Below are 19998 nucleotides of genomic sequence, written 5' to 3'. Positions count from 1 at the left end.
ATGAAATCTTTCATTTACTCTGACCCAATAACATCTATACTTGATTCTTCACCTCTGCACAAGTGTTACCTTTACATAGATACCAAGATTATTCATACAGACCTTGTAGTTGCAGAGATATACTCTTTTCATTTTGGGCATGTCATTTTTGAGCAGGGACCTGCAAAATGGGCCTGGAGCAGAGCTAGTTAACTGAAATGTCTATGATCATGACAACACCAGAGGGGTCAGATGGCACGTTTCATCAAAATGTTGTCCGTGCAAAAGCTTTCATTTTTGTCAAATTCAGGGGCTACTTATATTATATATATATATTTTATATAATGTAAACATTGTGTTGTCAAACAAATATCCTTAGTGTTTCTGTGCACCATTACTGTATGAATTCAGGGAAAATTAAGCTAAAGTAAACGGTGGTTCCAAACCTTTTTGATTTGTGACCTGTTGAAATCAAACAGGTCCATGAATCTGAAACCACTTCGAGCTTCATTGTGGACATTTCTTGACAGATTTAACTTGTTTGAAATATTTTTTTTGTCTGCTGAGATAAATATTCAGCATTTCACACACAGACACACACCCAAGAAAATTATAAACATTTTCAAAAACGACTGTGAATTATATCTCAGGACTGCTTGCAAAGCTTTTACAATTACCAAATTCGATCACGCTTGTTGCCACCAGGTGTCAGCAGAGTGATTTCAGAATCAGATCTTAGATTTGAACTCGCACTACAAAAAGGACAAAAAAACGTCCTTTTCAAATCTTGGAAATATTGACAAGGTCAGAGTTTTAACAAGAAATATGCTGAAATCCTCATTCAAACTTGTATTATCAGACGTTCTATCTATTGTCTTTTTACTGTATTACCAAGAAAGTCAATAAGAAAACTATAGCTGAGTTAAAACACTGCAGCCAGTCTTAACTCAAACATAGAAAGAAGGAAATCACATCAACCCACTTGATACCTATATCTTTGTGAACTGATTTTATATTTATTACACTTGTCTATAAAAATGTAAATGACCTTGTTCCTCTTCATAGCATTTTTTTGCCCCACCAGATCTTTATAGTTGTAAAATGTTCCTGACTGTATGTTTCCAGTGATAGTCCTGTTTTTATGCCCCTAATCTGTGGAGAAGGCAAACCCTTTTGGTATTTTCAAGAGTAAATTAAATCTTTCTAATTTGCCTTTTTGAGTAATGCTTTAATTTTTGCTTTACTTTTTAATAATAAATAATTGGTTTTTATTTCACTTCTGGTGAACTTAACAATGATTAACACAGTCAACTCTCCAGGACAGAAACAAACTTTAATGGTACAACCTTGGCAGTGTATAGTATTTTCAAACTTAACACTTTATCAACAGTTCAGAACAGTTGATTTGACGATACATTTATAACACACTGTAACAGTATGAAGCATAAGGGCCAATTTATTACAATGAAATGCCTGCTCATGGAAAAATATAGTTTGTACTACAAAATAATGTGTACTCAGCTGCCAAAGAGAAATCTACAAGTAGAGGAAAATCTGACTCTATCCACACAAAATCTAACCACTATGACCAACTACTTCAGAAAAAAAATCAGAACTACTAAAGTAGTTTACTACTAAATGTCAGTTAAAAAAATATAGCTTTTTTTTGGAGATTGGAAACAGTTTCCAGATCATAAAACAAATTAGTTTTCTTTCATCGCCTCCTTGTTCTTCCTCACTTCTTCAAGCTTCTTGTCCTGTTGGTGTTTAAAAGACAAAAGGATCATGATAATTTCCTCTTTTTTCCCCAACATTTAACATGAAGATGCAGCGTGTTGGTATACTGTAACAGTGGGATCTTACCTTCTCCTTGAACTTCTCGTTGAGAGCTGCCATCTGTGCTGAGCGATTCTCCATGTTTGCCAACATCTTCTGATTGAGTTTCTCTCGCACCGTATTGCGGAAGTTGCAGTTTTCCTCGAAGGCCTTCTGGCTGACTTCCTTGCTGTGATCTCGTTGCTCGGCCAAGTGTTTCAGCACTTCAGCCTCGTGGCTCTGACAAATGAGAAAAGAGAACTTCTGTAGTGAGATAACAGAACATAAACACCAACCCACGTTCTAGACTTCGAAGCTCATTTTGTGGTTTTAAACCTTGCGTCTCTCCTCAGCAGCATCCAGTTTCCTCTTGATCTCATCCAGTGATGTTCCCTTCTTCTTAAGAGGGGACAGTGGAAATTCCCTATTGGCATCTTTGCTTGAGGGGCTCAGGATGACCTCAAATGCCTGACCTGAACTACGCCTGTTCAGTTCCTTCACTTGGATGTCTGTAAAACAGGATATTTGAGTATAAATGTTGGTCAATATCAGTTAATTTTTACTTGACGTGATCAAAATTGTGCTCTGTTGATGGAATAGAACCTCTACTGCGAATCTGTACGTCTGTCTGGGAAATTAAAGGAGGCTGAGTTGGCCTCCCGCCAACTTTTTCAAGGGTCACTGCTTTGTCAGAGGTCAAAAGAGGACAATAATCCCTGCTGCGCTGCAGCACTGCTGTATTGTTAAAGCACGTGTTTGAGTCTTTTGTATGGTTTCAGACACACGGCGGCTTTTCTTTGCCTTACTTTGAAGTTCTTTTTAGCGATTGACATCCCAAAAGAATAGATATCCACATATTCATAGTACACCTACCTCCACAGCTTTCCATTTCTGCAGAAATGTTGTTTTTAATGCCACTAGTGAAAGACAATGAGATAAAAAAGGAAATTAGTATCAAGCAATAACTGCACACAGTGTAAAAGGTGTTCTTTGGTCAAATGAGGGGATGTAGTATTTTTTGAAGCAGGTCCCTCTTCTCTCAGCAGGAGGAGCTGTGCACCACAGTCACAGTTGGTGTTTTGACAGATCATTGGTCAAGCATGCAAACATGACTTTAAAAACAAAACACCTTCTTCTAACTTTCCCTCCTGCTTTGGCAATATATAATAAAAGTAAGAGAGAGTAAATAAGTATAAGTATAATTATTATTATTATTATTTTGGAGACACCAAGACAAGTGAACCCAAATTTCTTCCTCAATTAACGTTTGTCACATTTGACGAGGGTGACGTGATAATTCATCATCTCAACCGAAGTGGGAATTGCACAGGTTGGTCTATAATATCTGTACATTATACACACATGATATTACATAATCTTTTCAGTTACCAATCATAACATGACATGACATGTCAGGCAAAACACGTTGTTACGCCTCCTCACTGGAGCCTCTGCTACAGTGTGAAGAAGAAGAAGTAGAAGAAGAAGAAGAAGATGAAGATGAAGAAGTAGGCTCTATAGAATGAAATGGAGAGACCATGTGCAGACTGAGGATTAGGATACTGGGTGCCCACAGCTGGGGAGGACACATGCGCTGTTGCAAAAATGGCGGGGGGGGGGGGGGGGGGGGGGCAATACAAAATGCTGCACAGCACCTCTTAACACATGTACACTACTGAAATCTCATTTTAAAGAATTAATGGGCAAAATAAGTCATTTGTGCTCGTAGAGAGCACCTGAACACACCACTGAAGTAATATGGTGAAAAATAAACGGACGTGATTCAATAAACACTAACTGAAGAACAACACATCGGTGTGAAGGGACTTTTTGGCTTTACAGTGCAAATGGAAAGAAGTTGTGTGAAAACAATAAGTCTATGATACTTTTTTTTTTTTAAGTGTTTTCGCAGCTTTTGCTGATTGTAGATATCGCAAATAACGTCTGTTGCAGAGCGGCCATGACAATAACCGTCGACTCCTGCAGTTGACTCCGGTGGCGTGCGGAGCTGAGTTAGTAATTCTGAAAAAGTTGGGAAAAAGAAGAGCCCCCCCCCCGAACGACCTGTAACTGTTGGTCTGACCCCTCTGAACGCCTGGCTACACATTCACATGGAGCCATTGTCCTCACCGTCAAGTGCTTCGCTGCTCCAGTCGACGCGCTGCTCGCTGCTCCTCGCCTCGGCTCTGTGGTCGGTGTGCTCGCAACTCGGGCCGCCAACATCTGCAGCTTCGCGCAAAAAAAAAAACCGACTGACTCCGAACGTCACCCGCGGTGTTTGCATCGATTGGTCCAAATCCGCCAATCGCAGGCGGCGTGGGAGCTGCGCGCGCCAGCCGGAGGCAGATCAAATTCACACAGGCGCAAAGCTGGCGTGGCCTCACGGGGGAAACAAGCCTGGCCAGATTGTGCGTTTGCCAAATGTTATGCAGCTGTAGATTCCTCATTAGACAGATATATGATCGGGAATATATACATTTATTTGGGGAATTGGACCTATAGCGAGTAAATGCTAGAGGTAAAGGTACATTAGGTGAAAACGAATACACAAGTTTGTCCTTGTGTTTTGATGACCTTGGCGTTCCTCCTTGTTTGAGGTCCCCGTGCAGGCAACACTGCTATGTAAAATGAATTGCAAGATCGTCATAAGCATTATTTTTTTATGACCTTATCAAAACCTAATGTGCATCAATGTGTCTTAACGCCCTGTTTGTCAAGAAATGTATACGCAACAAAACAATGTGTTTGTTGAGCTGTTAAAAAGCTTCCAGTGATGTGTGAAGCTTCTCGGAAGCACTCTGTGTCAATATATTGCTATATCACTTTCCTATCTTCCTCATTACTTCCACAAAAAAATTTGAACTCTCTCCTATACCTTATTCCGGACCGAGGAGAAATACTTTACACAATTTTGAACTTACAACAAATTTAAAAAGGTGAAAAGAAAAATTACCCAACATGAAATGTGCTGTTCAAGGGAACATTTTGGGACACCATTTCTCTTTGATAATTTAATACTGCATGTCTTATCATGTACCATAAACGTGTACCTCACCGGCAGCAGCAACTGCAGTCAAATCTAATCTGTCAGCTCTTTATGAAATTATTTTCATTACTAGAGGGTATCGCTTCAATCAAAGCATCTGGTGGTTGGATCAACAGGAGGTAAGTTAAATGACAGTTAGATCCTTTGTAATGTCAACCCATCTGTGGCATTCTCTACTATTGGCTTAGGATGAAGACAGGGGACTGTTTGCAGAACTCAGAGTTACATGAAGAATGTCTGTCATTTAATATACTCAGTGCATGTTGAACTCTACACTAAGATGAATATATGCACAGGCAATCAAATCATCACTTAAGATTCAAAGATTTTTTTATCTGAACTGATCTAAAGACAGCTTAAGGATATTATGTGTTGTTTGTTTTCGCTTATTTAACATACAACAAAATTCTGTCTTCATGCAGGAACCTGGTTTCTCCACAGAAGTCTAATTCTTCTTCTTTTTTTTCAGTTTGTGGAACTGGAAATGATGCTGAGGTTTTTTTCAACCGAGAACTAAGACTCTGTAGAACCAACCTCTGTCATCCACTGATCATTCTCGCCACTCATCCCTTTGAGTGTCCTATAATCACCTCTTTGTTCTGACACTGGCAGGCTCACTGCTGGCAGCTGATGCCTGCCTCTCTATATCATTGTTCGTAGGATGTCACTGTCGGGAATAAAACTTCACTCTCATCCATCATTACTCTTTCATCACTTCACTCCAAGGACATTCTTGTAGTTTTTGCCTTGAGCAAGAGCTGCAACAAATGGAAAACGTCTGAAAGGAAAGAAAGATTCTCGTTTAAGGTTTTTGAAGATGTTTTTTTTACTGGATAATGGAAAAGTGAAATGCAAATACCTGCAGCAGTAAATCTAGAGAACACTTAACATTGAGCCTTGAATATCTGACAAATCTCAAGTGATTATTCTACCGTATCACTTCATATAAGACACAACATTTAGGACAGAAAAGCACTTTCAGAGGTTCAGAGGTTAAATAGGTGTAATTCATGAATTAGTCCATTGCCAGTTTAACGACCCATGCACGAACTTCAATATACTTTTGGGCTGTGATGAAAATCACCATTTATTTTCAGCTACCATTGAGCAGGAGTGTAAAAATAGGTGTCAGTGTTGAGGTAAACACTCAAATGGGCCGTAACAGTCATTACATAATGAACTACAATATCAAAATTCTTGGTATTGCAACCCAGAGTTCTGGTTTTATGTACACTTCAAATTGCATGTAATAAAAAAACCCAGCAAACTCATGTCATGTTGAACATATTCATGGTATGTTACAATATGTTTGTGTTTTATAATAATAATAATTTTATTTATATAGCACCTTTCAGAAGTAGCTTCACAAAGTGCTTTCACAAAAACATACAAATCACTGACAATTAAAATCAGCATTCCAACAATAATACGGTTTTCAGGTCACATATCTGTATTAAAAAAAGATATACAAAGACAATATACAAAGACAATAAAAAAAGACGATGGTTATGGTTATATACGCTATGTTGTTGTTGATTGTTTAACTATAAACACAATAAATTATATTTGTTGTTTCCTTTTTGTGTTTGATGAACTGAGAAATGTTCATGCTTTTACTTAGCTGACTAGCACTCAAAACAACACTCCTACTAGCTATCAAAGTAATTTGGCATTGAAATATTCCCTGTTCCAGTTTGGGATTAAGAAGGGCTATTAATAACCCAATCACCAGTGGCTCCCTGCTGTGATCTGGTGCACTACCGGCAGCAGGCACTTTGAAGAGGCTTGTTTCAGCACCTGACCGGCTCTCTCTTGCATCCCTGTAGTTTAAGACAAACAGATACCCAGCTCCCGAGATGCCGAGCGAGGGAACAGATGATGCTGGCACGTGACGTGATGTAGACTTTCAGATAGTTCCCGGGAGTACTTGGCGCGCATTTTGAATCCATTATTCAGAGCGACAGAACTGCGATTTTTGGTAACTAGCAGTCAATAAATGTATCGATTTACAATAGACCAAACCGACATGTCTATGTAGTTACTCTATGTAGTTAGTCAACACATTTTTTTAAAATCATAAATAAATCACAAATAATCATAAATTGTAATTCACTCACATGCTTTAATGCGCATGTTGATTTGATTTGCTGATAATATACAATCTGATTATTTAAACGTCTTACCCTCTTCGGGGAACTATTGAGAGGCTCCATGATTCGCCATTGGAGTCTCTCTCTCTCTCTCTCTCTCTCTCCCTCTCTCTCTCTGCATTGTAGGGCTCGCGTGGTGACAAATATATGACTTTTATTTTGAAAACCCACCGAGCAGCTTCACGGCTGTTTGTGTTTCCGGTATAGACACGTGATTTCCTTATAGTATTTTCCAGGAAAACCTGAGGCGTCGGTCCGTTACTATCAGTCTCACCATTTACATGACAACATGGGGGCTTGTCTGGCCTTATGCTCGTTAGCCAGCTGTGTAAGTACAACACAATCCTTATTTTGGATATCACCGGAAATATTTAGTTTCCTCTTGTCGTCTCTCTGTTAGCTGTCAGCTAAAGACGAAACTACGGTTAACGTTAGATATCCGAGGAAAGAGTTGGGTTCAGCGCAAAGAAACTACAGTGGCAGTGACAAGCAACTACAGTGACAGTTAAACCTAAAACCTCTTGTTTCTTAAACTAGCTGGTAAGCTAACGCCAGATGCTAGCTTGGCTGGACAAGTTGTGACGCTATAAATGCTAATAAACATAGCTTAGCAAGTCGGTGAATCACCAAGGTGAATATAGAGGAAGTGTCAGAACAGGCCGTTGTCATCAACGTATGAACAGCCGGTTATGTTTGGATAGTTACGCCAACGCCACTGAGTTATTAACAGATGAGATAAGACAGTAGTTTATCATTAAACGGAGCTAGCTAGGTCACTGTCTCTAGCTTTACATATGAGATTCTGCCTGTGATGTTTGCGCTAGCTAGCTAACCAATCATATGAGCCAGAAGCAGTTATGCCCTACATTTACTTCCTGGTTCACTATCACCATTAATAATCTACCATCCCAATTTCTGATCAGCAGTCTGTTAAACCAAGTGCCTATTATCATTTGACCGATGTCTGATTTTCATGTCTCTCGTGCCCTAATCTTTTATTCTGTTGTTGTTGATGTTGTTGTTGTTGTTGTTATTGTTATTTCTCTCGCTCCAACCTTGTCCTTTTCCTCCAGGCCTCCTGTCTGTGTGGCTCAGCACCATGCCTTCTGTGTGGCTGCTGTCCCTCCTCCAACAACTCCACCATCACGCGGCTGGTTTTCTCCTTGTTTTTGCTGATGGGGACCATGGTGTCTGTCATCATGATCCTCCCTGGGATGGAAACGGAGCTCCGCAAAGTGAGTTCAGTGTAGATCAGTGCACAAATTCGCTTAGACAATTTGCACACTTGTACACTTTAAGTATTGTTAGTATTTTTGTTGTGTCTGCTAAATACGTTCTTGATAAGCTTAAGTTCATGATGATTTTGTCTGACTCTTTTGTGTTCCATAGATCCCAGGATTTTGCCAAGGAGGTGCTAGTGTAGTTGGAATTGACAACGTGGCTAACTGTGATGCCCTTGTGGGCTACAAGTCTGTGTACCGTATGTGCTTCGCCATGACCTGCTTCTTCTTCCTGTTCTCCGCCATCATGATTCGCGTCCGCAGCAGCAAAGACCCACGAGCAGCTATTCAAAATGGGTAAGTCCTTCATTGGGCCTATATGGAACACATTGTTCAGGGATGGACGCAGGTCTGCTGTACTCATGGAGGATTTGTAACTATTTATTTTCCAGGTTCTGGTTCTTTAAGTTTCTGATCCTGGTTGGGATAACGGTGGGAGCGTTTTTCATCCCTGACGGATCATTTCATACGGGTACCAACATGCTCTGTTGAATTACAGTTAATGCATATATATGTTTTTCTTGAGTAGACACAAAGCTTTGATTGGTTTGTAACTCGGGTACTGTAGCGTGTAGATATCTATTCCTGGTCAGTTTAAAAAAAACAAACATATTTTATGAAGTAAAGAGTATCAGCTTTATCTGTTTCCTTTTTACTTTTCAGTATGGTTTTACTTTGGAGTGGTTGGATCCTTCATCTTTATCATCATCCAACTTATTCTCCTCATCGATTTTGCCCACTCCTGGAACAAGGTGTGGGTAGGAAATGCAGAAAACAGTGACAACAAATGCTGGTTTGCAGGTACAGCATTCCCAAAGTCAAATAATTCATTTTACACTATATTTGATTATAGTCATTTTTGTTATACGTGTGGTCCTAAGACATCCATGTTAATGTATTGTTATGTAAATTACAGGCCTGTTGTCTTTCACCTTCCTCTTCTTCGCCCTGGCTATCACTGCTGTGGTGCTTTTCTACGTTTACTACACACAGCCTGAAGACTGCACCGAGCACAAGGTCTTCATCAGCCTCAACCTGATCTTCTGCATCATCGTCTCCATCGTCTCCATCCTACCTAAGATACAGGTGCGGTTTGGACCAATTTAATCTAATCAAACTTATGAAAATACATTTGAACACATGTGACTTTCAATAAATTTGTTACTTTTATATTTATTTTTTGTTTGTTTGTACTATTCAATCCTTTAAGGCAAATTACAAATATACCATATGTTTCCACTGGTTATAAATGGTTTCTTTGTCGCTGTTATGCGTTTAATAGAAATAAGGACTGTGGAATATAACCAGTTAAATCAAGTCAAAGTTATTGACTTGCATTAGTTCCGGCTGATTTGAATACTTTTTGTGGTGTCTTTGGTTGCAATTTTACAGCATGAAACACAGTGTTATGTGAAAGTATGTGATGCTGTATCTTTGCCCTCTTTGTCACAGGAAGCCCAGCCACACTCCGGTTTGCTCCAAGCTTCGATCATCTCCCTCTACACCATGTATGTGACTTGGTCTGCAATGACCAACAACCCAAGTGAGTGTCGTCCTGTTGATTTATTGCTCTGTAGCTTCTGGTTGCAAGCTAAGTTTTGATTATGCACCAATTTCTTTAAATATGTGTATTGCCCTTAATATGCTGCAGCATTTTGATGGTACTGGTGAGTTTTCTGTGGCATGCTATAGGAAGAAAAAAAGGGCCTTTTTTTTTTTTGCTGTTAGCTAGCACACCTTCCTTGTCTCATGTTGTGTGATCTGCCTTTCCCAAGTGAATTGCAAAAATGGGCAAGCTTTTGGTGAATGTAAGCTTAGTGTTCAGTTGCCATTTTCTGTGATGCATTAGCTTTACTTTTATACATATGTAGGCCTCTGTGATCACTTTACACAAGGCATTGCCAAAATGTGGGTTTGTTTGATTTTTGTCATGTTTAAACAGTTAACTGTATAATGATGTATTTTTCACAACCTATTATAGTTTAATAAAATGCCTAATCCTGTGTGTATGTGTGTTTTTGTCTTAGATCGGAAGTGTAATCCCAGCCTGTTGAGTCTAGTGTCGAACGTCAGCACCACTGAACCATCTGGGGACAGTACTCCAGGACAGGTGCAGTGGTGGGACGCCCAGGGCATTGTTGGTTTGATCATCTTCCTCTTCTGTACTCTCTATGCCAGGTAGGTTTCGCAGTGCAACTTTTGTCCCAGGTTACATTTTCTGCTATTGTTTTGCATTATTTATATTTTTGTTAAACTGGCTCTCTCTGTCCCTCCCCTAGTATCCGCTCGTCCAGTAACACCCAGGTAAACAAGCTGATGCAGACCGAGGAGGGCGGAGGGTCAGGTGGAGAGGGCGTGGTGGGAGAAGACGGCATATGCAGAGCGATGGACAATGAGGAAGAGGGAGTCACCTACAGCTACTCCTTTTTCCACTTCCACCTCTGTCTGGCCTCTCTGTACATCATGATGACTCTCACCAACTGGTACCAGTAAGTGTCTCCTTTCAACATATTGTTCGACATGCAACATAAAGGCTCCAAAGGTTGGAGAGCTAGGCTTGTGATTGTTGGGAATAATCCTAATGGGCAAGTAAAAGTGGACAGAAATACAAATCTGTTAATATTTTCATTTGATAAGATAATGAGTTTTGAAGCAGAAACAGCCAAAAAATAATAATGTGCATTCTAAAGCGGCCTTTAGACATGCTTTGTAGTATGGACATATTTTTTTTTCTTTAATTTCCCAGAGGCGGTGAATGTGTGAATCTAAATGTCCACAAATGTTGCTCTGGACACTTTCCTCTCAGCCCCCTAGAAATGTCCGGAAAATGTCAGAGTGAGACCATGTGAGAATACAGAAGGAAATTTTCTGGAAAACACACAGCGAGTGAGTGGGCGTGTTGATAACCGTAAAAACAAAAAACACTGCTTTCTGCAGCAGGCTCTTGTTGTCAGACAAGAATGTTCCAGAAATATTCCCGTTAACATGTCCGACTCGGACAATCTCATGCTGCGTCCATCATATGTGAAAGGCAGACGCCGAAAAATGTCCAGACCCAATTTTCCGTCCTCCTCTGTGGCCAGTAGAGGGCACATTACTTCACCTGAAAGTTCTCATTCTTTTTGGACAGCTGAAAATCACCTTATTTTTACTAAGAGCCCTTATTAGTGATCCTTAGATGAAAGGTATGTGTCGATAGATTTCAGTGTTAATTATGTTGATCTGTGTCCCCCCCTCAGACCAGACACCACCACCCAGGCCATGCAGAGCAGTATGCCAGCTGTGTGGGTGAAGATGAGCTCCAGCTGGCTGGGCCTCGGGCTTTACCTCTGGACCCTCATCGCCCCTCTCATCTTCCCTGACAGGGATTTTAACTGAACGCGCCTTGTCTTCTGGCTCTGTTTGGTTGTTTTTGCTTGTTTGTTTTGTTTCTTATCTCGTGTATCAACCCGTATGAAGGATGTTATAAAGGAAAGAGGAAGGATATTTTTAAAGGAATCACTTAACCCTTCTTTTTATTCCTTTTTGAAATAACTGCTTAATAAATTGCCATTATGTCTATTTAATTTACCAAGTGTAGGAATCACTACAGATATTTTAAAGTATAAGTGGATTTTTAGTCAACTTGATCTTCTGCTGAATGTGGTTTGGTTGAACATCGGTATATTTTAGTTTCTGGACTATCAGAAAAAATTAGCAACAAGGCACTTTCTCAATACCTCAGACGTTTCAGTTACAGATTCCCCTTTGAGGGCCTGTGAGGGACAACCAGCGCAGCCCTCCTTAGGAGCCCCAGAGTGAGGTGAGTGTGAGAGTTAGATAAGACTAATGTGACACACCCCGCAGATCATAACAGGGCTTCCCCTTTGCTGCTGGGCTGTATTCAAAGCCATGTCACTGCACCATGCTCCAGAGAGCCCAGAAAGAATAGAAACAGTCTAATCTCAGCTCTTCCTCGCCTTCTTCAACCTAAGTCAATATATCTCCGGTGCTAAGCCTTTCCCTGTCTGACTGTCTTTGGCCTCGTACGGCCACGGCGTCAATCTGTACCTGTGCAGCAGCCTTTTTGCAGAAGAGAGACGTGTATTGATCCACAGCCGTCAGCATCATTCTGATGTGCAGTGAAATGGTTGAGGAGGTGATGGCGTGAACTCCACATCACCCGTGCTCTCACAAATGACATTATTTCAAGAACGCTGCAGAGCATGAGTTTAGAGAAAATTGACTTCTTAAATGTTGCCATGTAAAAAACACAATAAAACATTTCAGAAATAATGAATTGCTGTTAAATGGTATTGACCTTCATAGTATTTTGATGGTTGTAATGGTGGAACAGTAATATGCATTATATAGTAGTTCCCCAAATTTCAATATGAATGGTATGAGTTAAAAAATCATCAGTATATTTTGTACTTATGGGAAAAGTGATTTTGGTACAATCTTGAAAATGTTCTGTGTTTTTAGTTATATTCTTTTTCAACATTTCAACGCCCACACACAAATCTGATTTCCTGTTTCCCTGGCTGCATTTGAATATTGTTAGTGAAGTTTTAATTTGATGAAATAAATGTCATTTTTTTCCATTTAAATTTAGTTTATCAAAAATGTCATAGTTATTTTACATTTTACAATTATTGCCCCAATAAGTAGTTTGTGTCATATCATAATATGGTATTTCAAAAATATTGTTAAGTGCCTTTTGTAGTCTCGCATTTCAAAAAAATCACGAATGTGACGTGCTTATTATGCCTCATACATGTGGTGAGTCAGTCATTGCATGCCGTGAGGCACAGGCCTGTGGCATGAATTATCATTGTAATTCATGTATAAACATGTTATTTTTTTGTTTTGTTTTAAATAAAGATAGGAATCTTTCACAGTCACTGTCTTGATGGAGCTTCAGTGGAGACTTTACAGTTGTGTTTCATGAAAAATGTCAAATAAACTAAGGTGGAGTATAAATCCTACAAAATAATTTGGGTGTGATAGAAGCCACTTTTTGTTTATATTTAATAAGTTGAACCACTTATGAAGGAACAGTAATTAGGTGATACTTATATTTATGTTTATGGTGCTCTAAGTGCACTATGGATGTTATTGATTGTCGACACAGAAGAATAGCTCTTTGCCCCTTTAACCTAAATGTAAATTGAAGCAGTAAATGTTCATGACCTGCCCCGTGTGCTGGTACAGTGACAGAGCAGTGTGCCAGTGCTTACAGCCTCTACTGTGTTATTTCCTTCTCGCCTGGCTGGCACACGCGACATGTTGATTTTGGCTGCTGCGGTCGCTGTCCAGCTGGCACTACTGTCTGTAACCGCTCAGGACACACTACCTCCTGTCGACGTCCACCCCTCCCACAAAAACCACCCCTCGCTCAGCCTCTCTGTGTCAACCCTGAGTCTTATCGATTGTGTCACGGCGGAGAAGTGAGACTGAACTATCGTCGTCTTTGTCACGTGCAGTGAAGAAAACCAAAGTCTTCAGTCAGAGGCAGAGTGTATCAAAGGGAGGGTATATCAGCCCAAATGCATGTTCAGAGTTTCTCTCTGCTAAGCATTTATAAACTAAACATTAGGCCTAAAAAGATATGAACTAGAATCCCCCAACAAATTTCAAACATTACTTGCCATTAGTGCCTTTTGTGGTTAGTATGTGGCTCCTCCACAAGGCTTCGTTAAACAAAATAAAAGCACTGATGCAAATTCTGCAGAACTACAGCAACAAACCTAATGGAACAGTGAAGTGTGCCATTACAAACACTGGACCTGGGGCGGGCGGGCGGGCGGGGGGGGGGGGGGGGGGGGGGGGGGGGGGGTGTCTCTCTGGTGTTTTGACTTTGATTGTTATTGCTCCAGCCAGGCTAAACGTCTTCTTCTTTACACTGCCCTAAATCTTGTAAACTTAACTCTTCCTCCTCAATTTCTCTTTGAGTTATGGAAGCTTTCGCTGCAAGCGCCAGACTCGAGAACTCTTCGCGCTGCACTCATCTTCTATTAGTCCCATCTGAAATTTAACAGCCTCTGAACACAGCCAACGGCATCCGAGGACAAATTAGCTAAGCATCATAACCCACCCACCCCTTATCATCAGGTGAACAGATGTGAACTGGATTCATCTCCTGGGCTAGATTTAAGACACTCTCCGTCTTTGGCCATTGGCTCCGGTGTCATAAATCCCACCTTCATTTCCTCTGTTATCATCAGATGCAATTTGTCGCTGTAATAAGAGATCATGGGCTGTAATGTTCTGATTATGAACCACTTAGTGTAGCTCTGCAGCCATGCTTGGTCAGGCATCCTGGGATTTTTAACTGCAGATTGACTGAAACAATAGTTATCGCTCACGGTGTTATCCCTAACCTTAATCTTCACTCCACTCTTCCCACATTATGGGAAACGTCGGCAGCGTTCGGCTGCATTCTGCATTCACTTGTCAAGAATAGGGTCATTCTTTACATAGGTCATCACAATATTCCAACCTTGTTTCAGTCGTTATTGTCACAATGAACAAACCATGCTGCCGTGGAGGCAGAACTGCTCCTGGTGCTGATTTGGAAATGCATTTTTCTGCGAGAGGATTCTGCGTCCATGGACACCTCTTTGACAGGATGACTGTAAATGGCTGTCTGAGATGTCATTGCGTTTAAAAAAAAAAGTGGGATCCAGGCCCATTAAATTATGTGCTGCATGCGGGGGAGCTAATTAAGTTTGGGCCCTGCTGGCATACCACTATGTGCACTGAAAACATTTACCCAACATTAAGCCCCAATTAGGCTTTTCAGGATGGGAAACTTGTTGCCGGATGATAGGAAGAGAAGATGCTGATGCCACGTCAGACTCGATGCGTAGTTTGTCTCTGACTTTATTAGATCTGCTCCTTTCTAACAAACTGATGGACTTCAACTGGACTTGGTTTTTTCCCCCTCACTTTTATTTCCACTTCCATCCTCTCACTCTGGCTGCAGTGCAATGCAGCCAGGCTGTCATAAGCTGAAAGTATGAAAGTCGTGTGTGTGTGTGTGTGTGTGTGTGTGTGTGTGTGTGTGTGTGTGTGTGTGTGTGCGTGTGCGTGTGTGTGTGTTGTCTTCCCCAGCTCAGAGGAGCAGCTAATGCAGTTATGTAACAGTCAGTGCAGCCGGCGTCTGCTGTGAGCCAGGCCAGTCTGGTTACATAAGCCTGTCAGAGTCATATTGTGGCAGTGTGGAGCGCTCACACCACAGCATGTCCCTGCACTCCTTCCACCATCTCCTGCTCCGTCTCTCACTTCCTCCCACTGTCTCTCCTGTCCTCCCCTCACCTTCCTCTCCTCACACTCTTTCCTTTCCTCTCCTTCCCTTTCCCTCTTTGCTGTGACGCTGTCTTTTCGACACCGGGAACAAAGAGTTTTTCGTGCTGGATGCAGATGCACAAGAATGACTGAAAATATGAGACACAAAAAGGTGGGCCTAACGGTGCACTCACATGCAGGGGGCACAAAATGTTAGTTATTCTACACACAGAGTTCTCCTCTAGTATCATGACACATGTAATTCAGTGGTTGTTTGTTGCTGGTTGTTGTTATGTTGTCCTCAGAGCTTCATTCCTCCATGGGCTGCCAGTGCGCCGTGACACTGATGTGAGCTGAAAAGATGAGGTGTGCTGACAGTCGACCGCCACCTGCGAGCTCTGATGTCCACTGGCCTTTATGAGCATCACTTGATCTCCAGGGAACCGAGGCAAGCAGGCAGCAGCCGCTGCCGCAGCCACAGCCGGGCCCGCTTCTCCCGCTGACCTTTACTGTATCTGACCCTCGTCACTCATGTGTGACGAGGGTCAGACCGACAAGTCTGCCGCCAGATCAACAGGAAATGTTCTCTGAGCGCTGAGATGTGTGCAAAACAAAGATTGCATAAAACACCTGCCTGCCAACGGCTCACACGGTAACCCCAGGAGAAGGTCATAGATTTGTGGCCCCCGGATCCTGACCTCCATTATATTTCTCTCTGAATGTGATGCTGTGACGGCATCACCTCCGCAGGAGAGTGTGTGGTGGTATTTAATATCGCTGCTGAATTAGAGGAAACATTTGCAGTAACGTCGCCCTCACCACCACTCTCCAAAACTCCTACTCTCGTGTGAAGCGCCTGTGAGGTCGGCTGGCTAATTAAGACTCAACTGCGTTAACCAGGAACTGCCAATTCCAGCCAATCGGCGGCTCCGCCAGCTCATGATTATTCATGCGGCGGGGCCCGGCCGCGTCGCCCCACTGGTGGAGGCCGGGAGGAGGGGGGCGGGGCCCGCCGAAGCCTGCCGCGCGGGGTGGTGCGGAGCAGCTGAGGGAGCTTCGCGTATGGGGCGAGATGTTGTTTTGTTGTGGCGGTCAGCTGAATGTGGCGTCGCTGTCCGGGTCTGACACCACAGCGGGAAGCACCCGGAGCCCCCCCGGCAGCAGCGCGGCCACCGAGCGCGGCTCTACCCAGCGCATCGCGATCCAGGAAATGCGGACTCCTGGCCCTTTCGCCGCGGGATCCACGGCCGCCGCGCCGTAGCGAGCTGGTAACTATGATCGGTGATACATTATTGCCTGTGTGTGTGTGTGTGTGTGTGTGTGTGTGTGTGTGTGTGTGTGTGTGTGTGTGTGGCAGCGGTTGGCACAGGGGGAGCAGAGGGGCGACGTGGTGTGAAGTTGAGGGCACCAGTGTTTCCACCGTGAGAGTGTGTCATGAAGTTCAGTCGCCTCGTTATGGATAACGATAAATGCAGTGTGCGCGCGCGTGTGTGTGTGTGTGTGTGTGTGTGTAGATGGGGGGTGAGGAGGGGTCGCATGCAGCGCACCACAGCAGCAGTCGGTTCAGGTGGGGGCGGTGGTGCCGTCGCGGTCCAAACTACAGCAGCTATGTGCAGCATTTGGAGCAGAGGCGGCGGCGCTGCGCTGCGCTGCGCCGCGCTGCGCCGCTCCGCTCCGCGCGCACAGCCGACAGGCAGCCAGCGCTCCATCACGTCCCCGTCGCTCACTCACTCACTCACTCACTCCGCTCGTCTTTTGACAACAGCACCAGTTGAGAGGAGCAACAGTGCGGACGGCGAGCAGCAGAGATCCACGGTCAAGGCCCTGGGAAACTTACTTCCAGTGGGCTACACCTACACTCGAGCGGATATTTAGGGGATGACATCATGCTTTTGTGCTCACTTGTTCCGCTGTTATACGATAGATGCGTAAAGTTGATGTGAACAGGTTTGTTTTCGGCCGCCGTTTAGTCAGCGACACCGACTCTCTGTTATTCAAAGCTCTTTTATTGTCTGACTTGTCACTCAGGGTTCGGCTGTACGGTCTTATTGTAGGAAATATAATCTATAATACAGACACACCGGGTGATTGTGTGACTGTTGTCTGGCATGTGCATCATGCAATGTAGCAAATCATATATATATGTGTGTATATATATATATTCCCAACCCATTGAACAACAGAGTAACAGGAAGTCTCCTTGAATAAGTAGTGGCAGATATTTCTATATTTCATTCCAAATCTCAAACGGCACAATAACGTAATTTTTATTTTTATATTTTTCACAACAACCTACTTTGCACGGTTGTCATTTCCATTCGTATCTTATTTACTCCTCTTATTTTATTCCTTATTACATTTCCCCCTTGGACTGTTGCACAACTGTGCTGCAGTGTCCAATTTGAAATTTCCTTATACACAGGGGATTAATGAAGGTACATTTTATCTTATCTTATGTCTTATTGGCACCTAATTCTATCTATCTATCGATCTATCTTTCTATCTCTATCGAGTGTTCATCTAGATTTAAATGTGAGCATACTATATATAAACAAATATTATACCAGGAGAAATAAGAAAAATAACCAGTGACTTGAGGCACAGTTGTTGCACTTTTTGAAGGTGTCATGACAGTTTTGGAGGGAATGAGGTAAGAAGATGACTTGAAATGTGGACCACACACAACAACAACACACACACACATACACACACACACACACACACACACACACACACACACACACACACACACACACACACACACACACACACCTATACTCACACCCAATAATCCAGAGGGATGTGGATGTTAAAAAGCAACAGCAGCAGCGATGCTGCAGTGTCCTTCCCCAGCTCTGTGTCCGTTGAGTAACTTAAAGCAGAGAAGTACAAAAAATACAGTGAAGTGTCTGATCAGAGTGGTAAATGGGGGTTGGATGGTTGAAGATGCAATTATTTCTTATTGAATCAGCACAAAGGGGCAGCCTTACAGTGCTGCTCTCGGCCTGGATCAAGACCACTTGTGGTGCTATAGCTGAAGAAAGGGCTCTAGCTCAGCAGGCACCCAAGGAGAGCGGCGCTCCGTTTTCCCGCAAATCTCCAAGATAGTTTGACATCCTGAGGCATTTGATTGTTGGGGGAAAAAAACTAGGGTCTGGGGATTACTGCCATTTATGGTTTCAACGTGGATTGGCATAAAAGCTGCTAGTAAGACGTGCTCTGATATTTTTATACCATTGTAACTTGGCCGGAATGTTGGAAGGTGGCTTGTAAAGCACAATTACTGGGTTTTAAAGCTGCGAGTGAATGTGCTGTTATCTGTGCAGCCGTAGAACCTGTTTCCATGCCAGTGGAACAGTTTAGCCAGTTCATTACGAAAAGCTTCGGTATTCGGTATCACAGTCGTAGACTTGCGCAATGAGTTTGTTCAGGTACAATAAAAGTGAAACGTAACCGTCTGAATACTGGGCACTGAAGGCCTCACTGACACAGGTGTGTGTGTGTGTGTGTGTGTGTGTGTGTGTGTGTGTGTGTGTGTGTGTGTGTGTCTATATCTCTCCCTGGCAAAAGTAACACTCCAGATGGAAAAGGGATGTTTTTTCTGCCAATTAACACAGAACCACTCAACACCTCATACACCACTTCCACAGACACGAACACACTGAGCCAGCATCCCCCCCCCCCCCCCCCCCCCCCCCCCCCCCCCCCCCCCCCCACAGACTGAGTCAGCCATGCAGGTGGCAACGTGTTGATCGCGATGCATGAAATGCCATCGGCAGAGGGTCGTGTGGAGTTCCGCTCCGACCTCGGGACACGCCTGCAGGTTTGATAACCATAGCAACACTGGGAGCAAAGGCTCAGGTGATGATCTGAGGTTGTGTCTCTCGTAAGAGTGACAGCTTTGTCCGAGCCCTTGACGTGAAATTCCGAGGTGCCACACGGACGCTACGATGCGGAAAAAAAGCCAACAAGGATGTTTGTTTGCCGTCAACTCAGCTACGCGCACGACTGTCGGCTGGACAGATTACGCCAAGTATAAAATGGCATGTATGGGCATGTTTAAGTTTTGTTTTCTATGAGGGGGCATGTCAGAAAGATGGCATTGTCAGTCCCTTGAAAGAATAAACATATACACGCACGCACACACACACACAAACAGACACACAGACACACAGACACACAGAGGCTGTAAAATCCTGGTGGCTGGTGGACACAACCTTTTCATGTCCCTACTGCTGGTCATTAATCCTGTTCTCTGGAGCACCAGAGAAGAATAGACTCACTGTAGTGACTGTAGTGCTAGGAGACCAGAGTGAACCAAGAAAAGACCTTGGACACACACACACACACACACACACACACACACACACACACACACACACACACACAATGCAAAATGGAGGCCAGGAGTGCCAGTCTGGCAACTTCTCAAATGCCCCACTAGCCTAATAACTGTTTT

The 19998-nt window shown here is 42.9% G+C and overlaps 3 protein-coding genes across 3 annotated transcripts in view; 2 read left to right on the top strand and 1 right to left on the bottom strand.

The window, feature by feature from the left end:
* Positions 1-1293: 1293 nt before the first annotated feature.
* On the bottom strand, positions 1294-4052 carry LOC118300889 (stathmin). The gene is made up of 5 exons (XM_035625733.2): positions 3925-4052; positions 2668-2711; positions 2131-2303; positions 1843-2034; positions 1294-1736 (listed from the first exon to the last, which is right to left on the bottom strand). Exons 2-5 carry the CDS (start codon positions 2681-2683, stop codon positions 1683-1685), a joined length of 435 nt encoding a protein of 144 aa, XP_035481626.1. The 5' UTR covers positions 2684-2711; positions 3925-4052; the 3' UTR covers positions 1294-1682.
* A 3113-nt stretch (positions 4053-7165) lies between these two features.
* Positions 7166-13153, top strand: serinc2l (serine incorporator 2, like). The gene is made up of 10 exons (XM_035625721.2): positions 7166-7318; positions 8064-8225; positions 8380-8567; positions 8663-8742; positions 8934-9071; positions 9187-9356; positions 9723-9813; positions 10298-10448; positions 10550-10759; positions 11510-13153. Exons 1-10 carry the CDS (start codon positions 7280-7282, stop codon positions 11646-11648), a joined length of 1368 nt encoding a protein of 455 aa, XP_035481614.1. The 5' UTR covers positions 7166-7279; the 3' UTR covers positions 11649-13153.
* Positions 13154-16554: 3401 nt separating this feature from the next.
* The window catches only part of LOC118301870 (transcription factor HIVEP3), a 38896-nt gene continuing 35452 nt past the window's right edge, over positions 16555-19998 (top strand). Inside the window, exon 1 of the mRNA XM_035627518.2 lies at positions 16555-16807. The gene's annotated coding sequence lies outside the window, so the exon portion shown is untranslated. The remainder of the gene's footprint in view (positions 16808-19998) is intronic.

Source organism: Scophthalmus maximus, chromosome 1, assembly GCF_022379125.1.
Source record: "Scophthalmus maximus strain ysfricsl-2021 chromosome 1, ASM2237912v1, whole genome shotgun sequence".
NCBI classification, from domain to species: domain Eukaryota; kingdom Metazoa; phylum Chordata; class Actinopteri; order Pleuronectiformes; family Scophthalmidae; genus Scophthalmus; species Scophthalmus maximus.
Note: the sequence above shows the minus strand (reverse complement) of the source record. Positions and strands in the feature narration are given on the sequence as shown.

Coding starts and splice junctions, on each gene's coding strand:
- LOC118300889 (XM_035625733.2), bottom strand. Junction 2,035..2,130: donor CTGCTGAGGAGAGACGCAAG/GTTTAAAACCAC, acceptor CTCATTTGTCAG/AGCCACGAGGCTGAAGTGCT. Junction 1,737..1,842: donor ACGAGAAGTTCAAGGAGAAG/GTAAGATCCCAC, acceptor AAACACCAACAG/GACAAGAAGCTTGAAGAAGT.
- serinc2l (XM_035625721.2), top strand. CDS start 7,280: ATGGGGGCTTGTCTGGCCTTATGCTCGTTAGCCAGCTGT. Junction 7,319..8,063: donor TATGCTCGTTAGCCAGCTGT/GTAAGTACAACA, acceptor CTTTTCCTCCAG/GCCTCCTGTCTGTGTGGCTC. Junction 8,226..8,379: donor TGGAAACGGAGCTCCGCAAA/GTGAGTTCAGTG, acceptor TGTGTTCCATAG/ATCCCAGGATTTTGCCAAGG.